Here is a 17,338-nt window from a genome sequence, read left to right as displayed (position 1 = left end):
CATCGCGAGATATCACGGTCGACGGTCCACCGCGACATATAACAGTTGATGTAGTGAACTGAGTCTGACGGTTTGATCGTGCTTCGACAAAAAAGTATACTATTAACTTCAGTGCTTATAGTTGTGTGTGTTAGGATTAAAACAAATATATGTTACGACAGACAATTCGATAAAGTTTAGTGTTAGTTGAAGGTAATGAAGAACGCATTGGGGTTATAAAAGAATTTTACACAATTGTTTAGGGTATGATGGCCTTTTGTTTAAATGTTAGGATTAGAACAAATATATGTTACCAGAAATAATTCGATAAAGTTTAGAGGTACTTGAAGGAAATGAAGCTCACTTTGGGGGGTTTTCAATTTTATTTACATACTATTTTAGGGAATAATACTTTTCTATGGTCTTATAAGATTAATTAAAAATCCAGAAACTTTAGAGCTAGAGTAAAGAACTTTATTTGGAATGGAGTTCAGACGAATGCCTACGGAGTTTGTTTTATCATAACGTCGATAAATTTTTTATTTACTATGTGATGGAAATTATATCGATGTTTATGATACATATAAAGTGTCTATATCCGTAATAAATAGACTAAAAGTTTTTTAGATTTCCATTTGATTTTATTCTTGAACTTATAATTGAACGCAGTGGATTTATATGATATTTTAATAATGTGATTTGATTCTAATATGTTTAAACCATATCAGGTAATAGTGACAGTGATAACAAATTTTGAAGAAGAAACGTATTATATACCATAGATTGGGATTAAAATAAATATATTTTGACCTTGTTAATTTGTATTACAGGGTATTTCAATCACACATCGATATTTTGGTAGACTTTTGTGAATTTGTTTGCATCCGCAATCTTTGAAATCAAACCAATTTTAAAATTTAGTTTGGAATATTCCGTAATCTTCTTGAATTTTTATTTATTCTCTGGCAGTTTATGCAGTTTAGTTTATAAAGTCAAATACTTTTATTGGTATACATTTAATTATATTTTCGATATTTTCTTTACTCCTAGTAGGAAAATTATTTGCATATACTGGTTTTTGCATTTGAAGATAACATATAAGAAATACAAAGAAAGTTATAGGCAGCACTGAATAAGATGGTGTAGTGCACATACGGAGATCAAATTTCAAATAAATGCAAATAAAACAAAGTTCATGATGTATGAGAGTGATGAGTAATACTAAAAAGAGCAACCAATTTGAAATTAATGATGAACTAGGAAGTTGTACAGTATGGCATTGTTTAGTGAACCACTATAATGCGCGGTAGTAAAATTCTGTGAAAACTTTTGTATGTTTTTTGAAACTTTCATTTTAATTTTAAGTATTATTATATGATAAAGATTGACCTGGGAATCTGTTATCAAGTGAACTAAGCAATTATATATAAATGATAGTGGTAAAAGAACAAGACAAGTCGAACCAAATTAATACAAAAATAAGAAAACCAACTGGTGGATGCGGAATTTCCATTCTACAGTGGTTTATAGAAGAAAATGAAGACATAGTTATATAAACGTCAGTATATTTTAAAAAGCACTGATTGCTATGTTGAAGCAAACTAATAAATAAACAGCAAAAAATTACGCCACTATTAGGAGTCCAAACAATTTTCATTGTCTAAACCATAACAAGAATTAAACACCAACATATATTGGGCTAGTAGCGGACTACCCATTGGGGAAACATATCGTATAAAGTATTATTATCTGTTTGGAAAAAACAACACCTATCGTTTCCTGCTGTTACTGCGAGAGATAAAAAGTTTATTGTAGCAATGGGGGATAGGTTTTAATTCGTATAACTTCATGTTGGCATTTAATTTTAATGGGGTTTCAGTTAATTTCAGTCTCATATTTTATTATTTTTATAGACGGAAATGTCGTAAATATACTCCTATTATTATGATAGGTTTTATGTCATTATTTTACTGAAGGTTTCACGTATTTTTCTGTAACTAATTACCTCTAGTTTTGATTTTGGAATTAACAAACGGTAACAAGTTGCTTTAATTAAAATGAACGGTATCGTCCTGAATTTACAATGTCAAATCTCTCGGCAGCACATTGCAGGCACTGCTGAATTAGTAATAGCGTCGAAACCGTTTGTTTTTTACCGTAATTTTATTGTCAAAATAGCTGGAACGAGGGAGAAAAAACGTCTGGTATTTTAAATTAGATTAGACCGCTAATAGTCGGACGCTTCTCCATTGGAGTGGGTAAAAGCCAACCCGAATGGACAGAGCTGTGTTTATTTTCGGAGTACGTAATAGAAATTGTCATGATGGCTTGTGAAAAATTGCTTTTTTTTGTGCAGGAGACTCGTGGATATCGCTGGAGAGAAAAGTGAAATAAAAAAAAAAGAGATTAAAAAAATGTATGTTTTTTTGTATGTAATTTATTCAGGTTTAATACATAAATAACGGTAGAATTTATAAATAGATATGTTGCAGTGACGAAATATGCAATAAAAAAATGCTGAATTTTTTTTACTGTGAATAATTGAATTTTAAATTAGATTTGATGGATTTGGATAGATATCAAAGTTTCTGTTAAGCGGAATACAAATATTAACAATATATTTTTACTACAAGATGACAGAGACCTAATCATTACATTACACTTGTACTTAGTAAGTGACTAAACGTGTAATTACTAAGTGATTAGTAATTAAATATAGAGTTTGACTACATATATAAGTTAAGAGCTTAAAAGATATAAAATATAATAATTAGAGTAGTGTCAGTACAGTAAATTGTGGTTAATGGAGCACAAAATATTGTAAACCTATAAACTAGGAAAAGGGAATCATAGTTTAATAAATTATAACAAATTGGTTTTATATATATATATATATATATATATATATATATATATATATATATATATATATACTTGACCAATTTGATATATTGATGATATATCAAAATATTTAATAAGAACTAAAATATTAACATTGACATAATTTATTAAACTATGATTCCCTTTTTCTAGTTTATAGGTTTACAATATTTTTTGCTCCATTAACCACAATTTACTGTACTGACACTACTCTAATTATTATATTTTATATCTTTTAAGCTCTTAACTTATTCGGTTGTTCACATTCAACTGTTCACAGTTCGAATGATACTTTAATTAGTTTTAACCAGGTTTTCTCGAATTTTGATATTTACGACTTTATCTTATTTATATGTTTTTTTACTGTCCATACCTCAATTATATTATTTCTTGTTCACTTAGCGGATTTAATGTATTATATAAGGTTTTCAATAAGATAAGTGGTTGGCTCTAACATCATATTCGCTAGATATATTCCCTTTTAATTTCCGACAGTAGTGAGCTAAAACATCTAAAAAAGTTTTGGTTTTGATCGAATGAAGATCTAATTGAACTTCAGTGAGATTATAAACAAAATACGCGTGTAATAACAGTGATAATAATGAAGATGATTCGTATATTGAAGAATTACGATATTAAAACGATTCGCAGGGAGTTCCACGGCTTAGTTCCAGTAAAATATTTATAAATGTTAATCTAACATCCCAATGTCGTCGATCACCTGCTCCCGACACTCTTTCATTCGATGTTAAACATTTAATAAGACGTTCGATATTTGAAATTGCTTCATATTTCCAACTTTTATATCGGATTAAGTCTCAATTTATATTCAGTTGAAGAGCAATGGTTTCGTTATCTCTTCCAGGATAAATATTCGAACGGGACGGATGCAGACGTTTTTATTATTACCGAACGCTTTCAATATAAATCGAAAAACCTTTTCTCCGTAATTTGGTAATAAAATTTCGTATATTAAAAGAGGGATTTTTCAATATTTACAATCTCGTGAGGTATTAGGACTGTGTCGTGGGGGGAACGAGGGATCGTTTTGTAATACGGACCGGTTTTGTGTTTTTAATCGTTTCCTTGTCGAGGGGATTCCCCTTCAGGTTTTTGTTAAAATGAAGTCTTCAAGGTGTCTTTCTTTTTTTCTTTTGTATCGGACTCAGAGTGAATGAATTATGGTATAGGACGATTTACCATTAAAAAGTGTGGAAGAAAATACTATAATTATACTGCAATTTTCTTTAATTTAATTTAATTCCTTTTTTCGTAGATATATCATTCAGTGTGGTTTTACTTTTTTATATTCAATACTTTTCTCAGTGTATTTAATCTTGTATTCGCTATTTTCTTTACATATTTTTTTGTAGGGAAATTGTTCTCAGATCAAGGGGATAATATAGGAGAAATAGAAATAAAATTATTAGCTGTTCTAAACAATATAGTGTTTAGGCACAAAGAGCAAAGTTAAAATAAATGTAAATAGACAAAGACATGAAGTGCGGGATTGATGAGTAACAATAAAATTAGCAACGTATTTTAAGTCACTGATGAGGTATTAGAAAGTTGTACAGTAGGAGAGTGTTGTTCAATATATACTGCAATGGACGGTAGCGAATTATATGAGAATTTATATGTGATTTTTTGGAATTTTCGTTTTAGTTTCGAATTAACTTGGGACACTATCTGTCAATTGTAGTACTTTAATTGTCTTTATGAATTGTTTTTTCATCTGGGATAATCATTTGGACTAGAAAAACGACCTATAAAAATTATATTTCCCTTGTGTCTGACTCAGAATGACACTATCCCCTATGAAGCGATTTTCTAGGTCCTGAAATTCGCATTGGAAACTGAGAGCCCATCATTATAACTTCCGGAAGGCTGTTCTTATCCCTCTTTTTTCTCTTAAATCTTTGCAGATGTCATTATTAGTTCAGTATTTGTTTAGTATATTTCGTTCTTTATATAATTCATTATACGACTCATACTAGTTATTTTTTGAAGATATTTTTATTTAATAACTTTGCATATTAAGCCGATTTGTTTTGATAACAGTGTTAACAATAAGATACTTAATATTTTGCCAGAATTCTTATAAATTACGAAACCGTTTTACAGACGTACCACTTAAAAGTTTAAAACTGTTTGATGTCAGAGCGCGCAGATCATCAATCTCCCCCCTCCTTCCGTCACGAATCCACCGAAAAAAAGAGGCCCGTTATTAAAACAAAAGTACCTCTGAATTTTACGGGCGAGCGTATAAAATATGGACCGTAAAACGGCCATTTTAACCCACTTCGCCTCATCTGTATGAAGCATTAACCGCAAAAAGGGACAGTCCGATGTCATGGCGCCCCATTAAATCCGCTAATAAAGTTTTAAAAGTCGACATTCGGCCAGTTACGCTTGCAACCGGATCGTTCGTGCCCCCTCCGGCGATGCGTGCGCCCTCTCCGTTGGCGAGGGGGGTCGCGGGGAGCTCTCGAACGCCTGGCGTTATTATCTCGACGTGGAACAGAAATTCCAGATGGGCGGGTCGCAATTATTTCATCAATTATTGGATAACACTTACCTTATTGGTGGTGCGGTTATCGTAATGTCGGATCTGTTGTCGATGCATTACCATAAATTCACCCATTCAGTTGACAGCGTGTATAATGTGACGGGAGAGGAAGCAGCATTGAACATAGCTCGTCTTAGGGTGACATATGGGTGTCCTATCGGTTAAAATGTTTTAAAATTGTTCATAAATTAACTAGAATGTGAATATTATTGAAGTTATTTCGTATAATTTTAGTATAGAATATGGTTGAGTGTTGCCTTGTAGCAAAATCTTTTTTTTATCTTAATTAGGTAACTTCATCATCTTAAACTTTCAAGTAGTCTTCTTATTTTACTTTTTAACAACGGTAACCGGCCTTAACATGAATATAGTCGCAAAATATTTCATGGTCTTAACATAAATACATTACAACGCTCTAGACCTCGTTAGACATTAATATATCAAATATTATTGCCGTCTGTAAAATATTTTACTTCATGGAGCTCGTCAGTTGGCGATAGTTAGCGTTCGCAATTCTCTAGCATCGGTGCCTTTGCAAAGAGCCATCAAATTCGCCGGTGCCGCGTATATATTTTGCGAAATTAAAGAGAGAATTCTTGAAGTTTGATAAAGTTTTCCAAAGTTTATCGAGAACAAAGGTTAATGCATCTTTAATCGACGACAGTCTAAGAGGGATTATCATAAATTAAATATTAAATACATCTAAGTTGGGCGCCGTCTCCATAATATAGCGTTAAGTTTATGATTGTCTTTGTTAAGTCTTCTTGTCTTAATTAAAATAGTTTATTAGTTTTTTTGGAAAAAAAATACGCTTAAGTTGGGTTTTAGCATTGTTTTTGAAAAAAATATTGGTGGAGGCCCCATGATGCATAATTCGGACTGTTATGGTTCTCATTTTCCTTTCTTATAAGATCTTGGTGAATATTAGTACGTTAGTATGTCTGTACGTTCGTATCTGGATATGTTCACATCTCCGATATGAAGAAGGGTCGGTCCTGTTCCAGCATGTTCAATATGTGCGCATAATGGTCTCCCCTCTCCCTCACCGCGGGTCCGAGGGTTTATTATTGCCGTTGAAGGAGGCTGCGGTGACAAGAAAATCGATCGTACCCTATCCTTATCTGAATGATACGACGATCTGAAAGTTTGCGGTCCGATTTCGTCATTTGTAATAAACTCTGGGAAAGGACAGGTGAGCCGTCGCCGTCCGTGTCCTCCGACCGTCCCAATAAACAACGGGAAAAGACGGAGATACATTTTTCCGGATTGCCGGTGAATTTTTCATCAGGGCCGGTCCTCCGCAGAGCACGACGTCCTCGTCGACGCCGTATAGTTCATTATTTCTGGTTTCAATAATGCACAATGGTCGAACACGATCGACCGTCAGCGAGCACGCCATCGATGACTGGGGAGAATCAATTTTCCGACAGATATTAAGATATTTTCGTTGTATTTTCCTAATGGTTGTGTTTATTTAATTTTGATTTTTAGTAGCCGGCTCACAAATGGCTTGCTGGGATTCTGTTTGAAAATAAACATATTTGATACGAAATTCATTTAAATTACGACTTCGGAAGATAATAACTGATCTCCATCGAACGAAAATAATTTCGTAGCTCGTATTTTATCCTATTGTCTCATTTTATAATATAAATAAAATTCGATACGGATATAAATTAATAAAGTGCCAAAAAGGTATGTGAAAATTTAGAATGCATATGTTTTGGGCAAATTCGGTCGACATAAGCGTAGAATTATAGTGTTAACTTATTTAAGATTCATTTCAAAGGTGTTATAAAGAAACTAAAGCCATTATAATGACCTGCAATGCTTTCCTAATACGTATTTTGCCTTAGAGCCCTATGTTAGATTTTCTGCAGTCTTGTTAATATTTCGCTCTTTGGTTCATCCTTATTTATTTCAATTATGAGTTCCTCTGCGCTCTCCCTTACACTCTTTCTTTCTCTTTTTATTTCTTTCTCTCTCTCTATTTCTTTCACTCTTTCTCTTATCTCTCTCTCTCTCTTTCTCTTATCTCTCTCTCTCTCTTTCTCTTATATCTCTCTCTCTTTCTTTTATATATATATCTCTCTCTCTCTTTCTCCTTCTTTCTCTCTCTTTCTCCTTCTTTCTTTCTCTTTCTCTCTCTTTTTCTCTCTTTCTCTCTCTATTTCACTGTTTTTCTTTCATACCCACACACAGTGAGTTAATTTCGAGGGACATTTTCCAATTTCTATATTTTTATTGCAATTTATATATAAATACATTGGCATTTGAGTTTCACTATTTTGTTGTTATTCAGAACGTCCCATTTAAATTTTTGATCAAGCTTTGTTATATTTGGAAGTCAATTTGTCATTTCTTTTTGTTTATCAACAGTTTTATTTTCATTATCGGCACTAAGGTGGGTTACAGATTCACAATAATCTTCTAGGGCTTGTTCATTTCTTCTGGCTATTGAAACCCTTCTTTATCGACAGTATGGAGCTAGAGTATCTGAAGCTAACACTCAGATTTTCTTAGTAACGGGGTAAATTCACAATAAGTTTTGTCTATATTTATTCGTTGATTTAAAAGGGAATAGTACAAGGTATTTTTAATAATGGAGCAGATAATTTTGCATCAAGGTAATCACGGTTCATTATTTGTTACTGAATTTTTGGCAGGACACTACAGTGGACCTTCGTAGTCCCCCGACATGGCCCGGCGTGGTTTTTTTTTCAGTTCCGAGCAATAAAAACCTGAAGAGTCGTAGTTTTGAAGGGGTAGATGAGATTAATTTAGAGTTGCTGATTATCACAAAGAATGAGTCTCATTATTTTTGAACTCATCTGTAAACCTTTCTGTAAATCGTGTTTTGTTATCTGGTAAATCGACTAAGTCTTCAGAATACCAATGAGAGCTTATTTCCATGATATTCAGGATTTTCACTGAACATTCTTTTGTAATAATTCGTTGTTTACATAATTCTAGTTCCAGTATAGTTATTTTGTGTTATGTACTGGCCATATCAGTCCGAGATTCTTTTATCTTCGAATTTATCTAACGTAAATCGAAACTTCTCTATCAGTTACATATAGTTAAGGTGATCAATCAAGGTCAATACGTTGATGTAACGTACCGTAACCATTAGGTTTCCAGTTTATCCGTCTCGTTCGTGCTAGTATCTATATATTTATCTATATTTTCACCGATATTTTCTTCCCCCGACTTATATCGATGCTGTACCGCTTCAGAAGTACACAACACGTATCGACCTCGCCGTCTCTCCTTCTCCGAGTTGGTTTTCCGACCACGTCCTCACCCATAGAAAACTCCCCGATTCTTTCTTGCCATTGTTACCCGCCCCGCTCGATTACAACGGGTGTAATTAAAAGCCACTATCGCAAAAATGTAGTACAAAATGTCCCGCTTGTCGCCGTCATTATTGCGAGCCCCCCCGCATTAGCCCTAATACTGTCTCTAATCCCCCCGTCGGTTGTTGGAGCGCTTCAACCTGACGGGCGAGCGACTGGCATGGAAATTTGAATATCGAAGCGGAAAGTCCCGACACGAGGATTTTTAATCCTTTAATATCGGAACCGGCGGGGCTTTGGGCCATCGAAGGTGTCGGAGGTGGGGTGCAGGGTACGAGGACGACGCTACCCTTATCCGCCGCGTCAAATGCTAATAAGACCGGCTTTAATAGAAATCCACGATCGGCCGTATCGGTTTTTGAGGTTAGGAAGTGTTTTTCGATTCAATTCGTCTGAGGTATCTCGGGAGGTGGACAGTGTAGGAAGGAAGGTAGAAAAGATTCCTTTTCTTTATCTTCGAATATCGATATTTTTGAGCGTCAATATATCGATAATTATCGATATGGATCGTTGGAGTACTATACCGAGGGTGAACCGGAAAGTCACTACCTTTTTTTTCAGAAAAAAAAACTACATCACTTTCAAGAGAATGGAATAATTTATTTATTCAGAGTATTGTTCATTTGATTCTATACCTCTGCCATACCAAAAAAATTGTTTATACTTTGAGTAAAACCATTCATCGAGCCATTTTGTAATTTCTTCGAAATTGGCGAAATGCTGCTCTGCAAACGCGTGTCCCATTGATGCGAAAAGTTGATACTAGGATGGGATAAGGTCTGGAGAATACGGCGGATGCGATAATATATCCCATGCAAGTACTTTCAACGTTTCCTTGGCCAGTTTTGCTGTATGACAAAGTATAAAGAAGAAGTTTAAATCTATGTCGGGGTTACTTTCGTAAAGTATAACATGTATAGCTTTGAAGCTTGATGTCAGTAGTAAATGATATATGTGTTTTAATTATAGTCCATACAAATTATTATACCACCATTCGATTCAGCATAAAATTTTCTATAATATTAGTAATTTCCATTAATTCGTGATTATTTAAATGGAAGTGACAGTAAAAAATCTGAAAATGATAAAAAATGTGAATTTTCACGACTAAATGTATGGAAAAATTCAATATCTTATCTTTCAGATAAAGATAAAGCTCTCAAAATATCTGTATTTTGGACAGAAGAAAATGAAAATCTATGTTAAATTTCTGTAGGATTTGTAGTTTTTAGGATATGCGGTATAAACGGGCATGCACTAATTTTTTTAAAATACAGTTTTCATTATATAATTCGGCATTATATAGAAATTGGTATAAGATTCAACGCAAAATTCTTTATAATTCCCATAAGTCTCGGCTGCGATTGTTTGAATGGAAATGACTGAGACTATTTCACCAGGAAATATGTACACAAAAAACACCCAAGAATGAAAACCTGTTAGAAGGAACTATCTTGTCGACATTTATTAGTTAGTTTAGGGTAAAACTCAAACCCTTAATTTAAATATGAAATAAGAAATAATTTTTGTCTTACCTAAAAAGATTTGTTTTAACAACTAGCAATAATCTAGCAAAAAGTGTAAACATTGTAGTGTGATGACATTCACTGTATCAAGATTACAGTTTTAGTAGTAGAATTCAAAAATATTTAGGCGAATAGTTCGTAAACAATTTCTTAATGTCTGGCTTATTAATAATTCCTCTTCTTTCTAGGTGAGTAACGATTTCCATCTCCCCAAGAGCGACTCGTATTCTTGCAATTACCGGCCAACCCCGAAAGTAAGTAAACAAAAACAGATGCGCCAGACTGAAAATTAATTCGGTCTCAACCGGCGAACTTCGGTCCGAGGTTCGAGTCGTTTCGTGTGTTTATCGCTTTGTTTTGTTACAATTTAACGTGCGCCCGTTTTTTGCCTAATCGAATTAGGCTTATAACCGTCGCTTTTCAGAAATGGTTTAATTGGCGATGCTATTGTTATTAAGCTCTTTAATTGGCAATTGTTCGGGATATATCTTTGTTTTTATCGTGGATAGGGCGATATAAAAGCTCTAAGTAGTTAAAAGTTAAAGGAAAATGTAATGAAATCTACTCAGCATTCAATATTAAATTAAAATGGAACACTTTATTATTGTGCTGAGGGGAATTAACGAATATACCCACGCATCTGAACGAAAAACAACTTTTGTTCGGTGAATCGGTCTAAATTAAGACAAAAGCATGCACAAGTTCTCAGTATCTGTTGATTTGGGTTATTCAATGCGTATTTTTGCTCTAAGGTAAATTGAAGTTGTGATCTGTGTTAGTTGATGGTGTTTTATTCACTCAGTTTTCTTAATGGCGCAGAAATTTCTGCTGAGAAAGATGACATCGATTTTGATCTTCCTTTTACGAATATATTAAATGCCTGTGTGTATTTTAGTCATTTCTTACTTCCCATTCGAGCTGAATTAGTGTATACATGTATACAAAACTTTCAGCCAATTTTAGTCTTCAAATTAATTGATCTCGAATTGCTTTGGTCTTCTAGGCCATTGTAGGTCATTGACATCAACGTTGCCATTTTTAATGCGTTAAAATATTCGAACTTTCGCAGCAGATTTCTTCAAATTAATATTGTGAGCCTTCCAATACTAACTCAATAATATGTGAAAGCGGAAGAGAAAGAATTTATGTCGAAAAATGTCAAAAAAATCGAATTTAATAATAAGGTTAGGTTTTTTAACAATTGTTTCCACTTATACTTTGCATTTTCATCAATGGATATCGCTGACTGAAATACAAGCATGCATCTCTAATATTTGATATATTAGCTGTAGAAAATTTTGTTTTCATGTTATTTTCATTGTTATTTTTTGAGAAATTTTGAAAATTTGCAGCTGAGTATATTCAGCTTCTTTTTGTTGATATTTTCCGTGGATAGCTTACATTAAATTACATAGTTCTTTTGGTTATGAACACTGGACTGACCGTATTATCCATCCAATTGTCAATCTCATTGACGAATCTTGAACTTACTTTAGATAGTTCAAATATTCCCCCAACCTTTTGAAGATATTTCAGAATCTCGTAGAAAATTCATGCCTTAGATCTCATCAAATTTCTTAGAAGATAAATTCCTTAGATCTCATTGTGAACTGTGTGTAAATTTGTGTGTAATTACGGTCAGAAGTAACATAAAATTTCATATAAATCTGGGAGACTAAACTCAATATCTTTTAGGTCAGTTCATACATAACTAGGCATGGGTTTAATAACATAATTTTTTGTGGTTTAGAGGAAGGGAGGTATTATTTTAAAAGATCAAACCGAATATTCATAATAAACAGCTAATGGTGTGTTCCTGACTAACGAAACTATATTACGTGTTATTACGTCAAGGTGTGAACAAAATATTTTGTAATGTATTGAAAATCTTACAATTTGTACCGAGTAAATCACATTTGCGGAAATTTTTACTTTTTACTTCAATTTAAAGAAAAAGAGGCTGAAGGTCACCCAATGAAGTGTGAATCTTATGGCAACTATTCTCTATTGATTTCAAGATATGAATGATGATGAATGGTGATTTTGATCCCGAAGATTCTTCGAGTTCTAGTCAGTCAAAAAAAAATAGAAGGCGAGAATTTGGAGAACTACGAGCAAACACACAACAATGTTATTCTCGAGCATGTGCTCGACCACATGTTGCAAAACCGGTAAAAATATACTTAGAGACATTAGAATGGGAAGTGCTGTCCCACCTATCGTATTCTCCAGACTGTGATACTTCTGCTATTTGTTCGGATATATAATTCGTGATGTGTCAGAACTGCGCTTTACTTACGAAGATACCAAAAATGGTATCTGCAAATTGCCAGGAAGATGGCAAAAAGTAGCGACTATAGATGGACAATACTTTGAAGAAAATGTGTTATGAAAAATCCTGGCTTGATAAAATATTAGGTAAACAATGGATAAGACTACTGGGACAAATTTTTAAAATACAAAAAAATCCTCGGAATTCATTTGAGTAAATTGTTCTTTAAACGTTCTTCGAACACCACAAGGATTTCCGTATAAAATACCCGACAATTTCCTCATTGAGATAATACCACAAGTCAAACATCCTGCACTATCGCATTTCCATAACGCCCAGCGGAAAATCCACGCCGACTTTTCGCAAATTAAACGAATAACGACCGCCATTAGAACACCGCTCCGCAGACGGAAACAACTGTTCAAGAAAAATGGCTTTATGTTAATCCGAGCTATTGTTATTGCGTGTCAAAGATGGCGCTGCGAGGCCCCGCTGCCGGTTCACGAAGCGAATCGACACGAAATATAAATATATCGGGCTCGGACTTTATCGGCCTCGCAGAATTGGCTTGTTATTGCAATTTAAGAGAGCTGAAAATTGTGCCGAGTCGAACGAAACGAGCGTCGTTCCGCGACGATTTGGCCAATGATATAAATTCGCTCGATAATTCAGTTGGAATGATATTGTCTCGATTGCTTTGTAAGAACGACGAGGAAGAGAAATTGAAACACAAATAAACACGGCTCTTTTACGATCGTTTTTGATCTTTAAACAAGACGGTGAAACTTGTTTAGTATCAGATCAAGTTTCCAGTTTATTATTCCGGAGTTTTCAGTTTCAGAACGAACGAGAAAATCCACCAGAAGGACCTGTTGTGCTCTCTGTCAGTTTAAACTGTTTACTTAAAAAAAGAAACAATGATGCGAATGAGAGGTGTACAATACGAAAAGATCACTTATTCCTTGTGATAATTTTCTGTAAACCTGAATAATTCAGTAGTAATTATATTATCTCGATTACTCGGTTAGAACGACAAGGAAGAGGAATTTAAATACGAAACATCGCTCCCTTTCCAATAGTTTTTGATCTTTGAACAACACGATGAATCTTGTATCAGGTATGAGATTATCTTTCGAGTTTCTTATTATGATGTTTTTGAAAGTATTGTGTTAAAACAAGCGGGAAAATAAAACAGAAGAACCTGTACGTTGTAAATTTCATCATTTTTTTCTGAGTCATCAACAACAGTCATCAGGCATAAAAAGATCACCTATTCTCTCTGTTAATGTGTTGTATAGTTGATAGTAAAAGAGGATAGAAAAGGAGAAAACTATGAAAGTACAAAAGCCTCGATCTACAATAGGCATGAGCATGAGCTGTACCGTATATATATTAGCACCAAATATTTGTAACATAGTGTTAACTAATATTATATTTTTTCTCTGCTTCGAGTTTCTTATTATGATGTTGTTGGAAGTATTTTGTTGCAAAACAAAGGAAGAAATATAGTAGAAGGACCTGTTGTACCATTGACCTTCGTATTTAACATTTTAGAATTTTTAGTTTTTTAAATATTTTAAATTAAAGTAATGCGCTGACAATATTGTAGACAAAGACCCGACAAGTTAGCGGAAAATTTTATAAATTTACAGGCAACATTTCGGGAGTTTAATAAAGTTTCGGCGAGTTTATCGCGGACAAAGGTTAATGCATCTTTAATCGACCGCAGTCTGAGGGAGATTATCATAAATTGAATTCAAAATCCATTTCAGTTATTCATTAGTCTGGCAATATCGTCGTATTTAAAATAACTTACTTTTTTCGAGACGGAGGAGGGTCGGATAGAGTTTGAGACGCCCCGAGGGCGAAAAGTAACCGACTCTTTCTCCGTTTATGAAAATCTCTTGTCGGTTTACTCGACGCTAACCGGCCTACTCGACTTTCCTGTTGGTAAACTTTGAGAAACTCAATATAGTCGGTAAAGTTCGCGTTCTAGCGTCACGGAATAAGCGAAACTATCGGGCGGAATTTGATACCGACGTGCCCGGATGAAAGAGAGTGGGAGTACACGGCTTTTCCTTGTCGATAGACTTACGTCAAAGTACAGGGCAAGTTGTGAGGTAACGGGTAGATATTAGTTGATTAACTGACGCGATCATCAATTTATTTATTATTGGAATATCTTTGGTTACATTGTTAGAGTTGTCATCCGATACAAACTATGATATTTACCATCATTAGAACAGCATTTTTAATAGAATTTGAACTCAAATAAAATTTATCAAAATGAATTATTACAATTAATGTAAATAACGTTAATATATGTCCATGTCAGGCAGCTCTAGCTATTTATAACAAGAATACGATAGTGAAAGTGGTAAATTTCAAAAGACCCTGGGTCTCAAGAATGGTAGAAAGCGTAGTTAGTATGAATCTGAGACTGTTCATGGCTATCCAAACTGGAAACCATATTTACACTGTTTTCTGTACAAAATTCCATTGATGTGTACTAGTCAGAGAATTCAGAAAAAATCTTCGACTATATAGCAGCTGCATATCGAATATTTTAGTTTTTTTACAGGTTACAGTTTTTTTAATTAAATCTACTAAATATAAACTTTCTTTTGAGATACCTTATATAAATAGTTGCATCGACACAAAAATCCCTGAAAATACATTAAAACACAACTATTTCATAAAACTCTTTTCTGTAACTGTCTCTGTTTATACAGTCTCCATCTCACACTATTTAATTAGTATTTATTCAAAGTAGCGAATTATTTTTATGCCCGTTGTTGATGACCATATTTTATAGGAGGTTTATAGGGGAGAGACATTATAAAATATATGTTTATGTTACCAAAACTTTTTCTATCACCAATAGTTACATAAAACATATGCTATCAGGACAAGAAATATTAGTTTTTAATCAATATATGAGTTTTTTCATAGCAGATAATGCAAACTAATATCAATCACTATGTTTCTTATCACTTGATATACATATTGTTTTTGGAGAGAGTTGGATTTAAAACTTGGAGAGAGTTGGATTTAAGATGAATTCTCACAGCATCATTAATTATAGCTTATAATTAGTATTAAGGGGATAACATTAGAACATGAAAGAGATTAAATTATTGTTCTAATTACTGTTAATCCAATATTGTTGCTGTTTTTAGTAATATCATCTCTCAATATTCCAACTATATAGGCGGGTTTTCTTTAACATAACGAGGTTAGTTTTCTGAAAAACCACGAATTATCTTTGAATATATGACTGCTATTGTTTTTTGAGGTTTATAGGCTACGATATCAGCTATCTTTCATTAATTGAATCCAGGATAATCGCAATATGTTTTGTAGGTGTTTTATGATTGTCCTTACATTATCACTGTTAATCGTCAATCTATATGTGCACCGTGCTAATATGTACTATGTAATTTCAAATCATCGTGTATACTTAAATAAAAACGAAGTTAAAATAACATAAAATTTTATTCCCATAGCCTTTTTATCAAAGATACCTAACAAAACACCTGTTCTTTTACGAATCAAAATAAAGGTAAGGAAATTATCAATTGAAATGAGACTCTCATCGTCAGCTGTGGCGGGATATTCTATTTGCACATGCCCACCGAAAACCTACGTTATCTTTTTTCTTTGTTTGGTGGAAAAATATTTTCTAAAGCGAATAAATATTTTTTAGTCGAATCCCTATGAAAATACCGTAACAATAAACTCGAAAAATGATCCGGTGTTAAACAAATTTTACTCTCTCGTCCGAAGATCAACTATTTACTGGTTGGGCGAAAAATTCTATTAAAAAACGATTATTTGACAACTGAAAACAATTATTTATTTCTTACGACTTGAAGGAGTATCAAAGAACTCAAGGTGTTTGTGACTGGTTAATTGAATAACCTGAACATTAAATGTGTGTAAAGCTTGTTAAATTAAAATGAAAAGTTAGATTAAAGTTAATAGAACTATGCGTTTTCTAGAGACAATATGTACAAAATAGTAGATACAGAAGGGATTGCTACGAAATGTTACTACCTAATACAATTATTGATATAGTAGCCACGAATTTGAAATAATGTGGAACCTCTATTATAGTGATTAATCAATTTGAATGGAAGCAAAATGAATACAATTTTTGAAACTTAAACATACTGTAATAAAATGAATTAATAATGAAACTATAGGTGTTCATCAAGAGACTGTAAGTTCAAAAAAATGTCTTGTGATTGCAATTGGGGGATAGAAAATCTAATAATGTGACTAACAATGATGAACTAGAAATCGCAAACAGATGGAATATGTTATCATGAGAATATGGAATGGTAACAGATAAGAGGAAAATGAAAGTCATGGTGATGGGAGAGCTAGAATTCATAAATATCCCATACAAATAGAACAACTAAAATGCATTTAAGTACCTGGGAATAGAAATTGAAAATTATGAAAGTCTTGAAAATGCTAGCCTTGGATATGTACTTATAAATCATAATAAATTCTTATATAATAAGGAAATATATATAATAAGTGCACAAGATAATATAGAGACCAGCGCCAATATTTGGTTTTAAGACCTCGGTATTCTCCAAGAGAGATTAAAGTAAGACAAGAGCAGTTGAAATTAAATACCTTAAGAGAATCAGCGGTGTAATAGAGATAGACAGGATGAGAAGAAAATAAATAAGAGAAGACCTCAATATTGATCCAATGGAGAAGTACATAGACAAGTCAATTGATG

General features: G+C 33.3%; 1 protein-coding gene across 1 annotated transcript in view; it reads right to left on the bottom strand.

Annotated features, from left to right (window-relative positions):
- Positions 1-5,573, bottom strand: part of LOC143204831 (brachyurin) — a 75,807-nt gene extending 70,234 nt beyond the window's left edge. Inside the window, exon 1 of the mRNA XM_076417694.1 lies at positions 5,438-5,573. Coding sequence (XP_076273809.1) covers positions 5,438-5,503 — 66 coding nt within the window. The 5' untranslated portion in view covers positions 5,504-5,573. The remainder of the gene's footprint in view (positions 1-5,437) is intronic.
- Between the last annotated feature and the right edge of the window lie 11,765 nt (positions 5,574-17,338).

This window comes from Rhynchophorus ferrugineus, unplaced genomic scaffold (assembly GCF_030347505.1).
Source record: "Rhynchophorus ferrugineus isolate W39M unplaced genomic scaffold, kcgeb_rfMv2 rfM11, whole genome shotgun sequence".
Taxonomy (NCBI): domain Eukaryota; kingdom Metazoa; phylum Arthropoda; class Insecta; order Coleoptera; family Curculionidae; genus Rhynchophorus; species Rhynchophorus ferrugineus.
The sequence above is the reverse complement of the archived record's forward strand: the minus strand, read 5'-3'. Positions and strand labels throughout refer to the sequence as shown.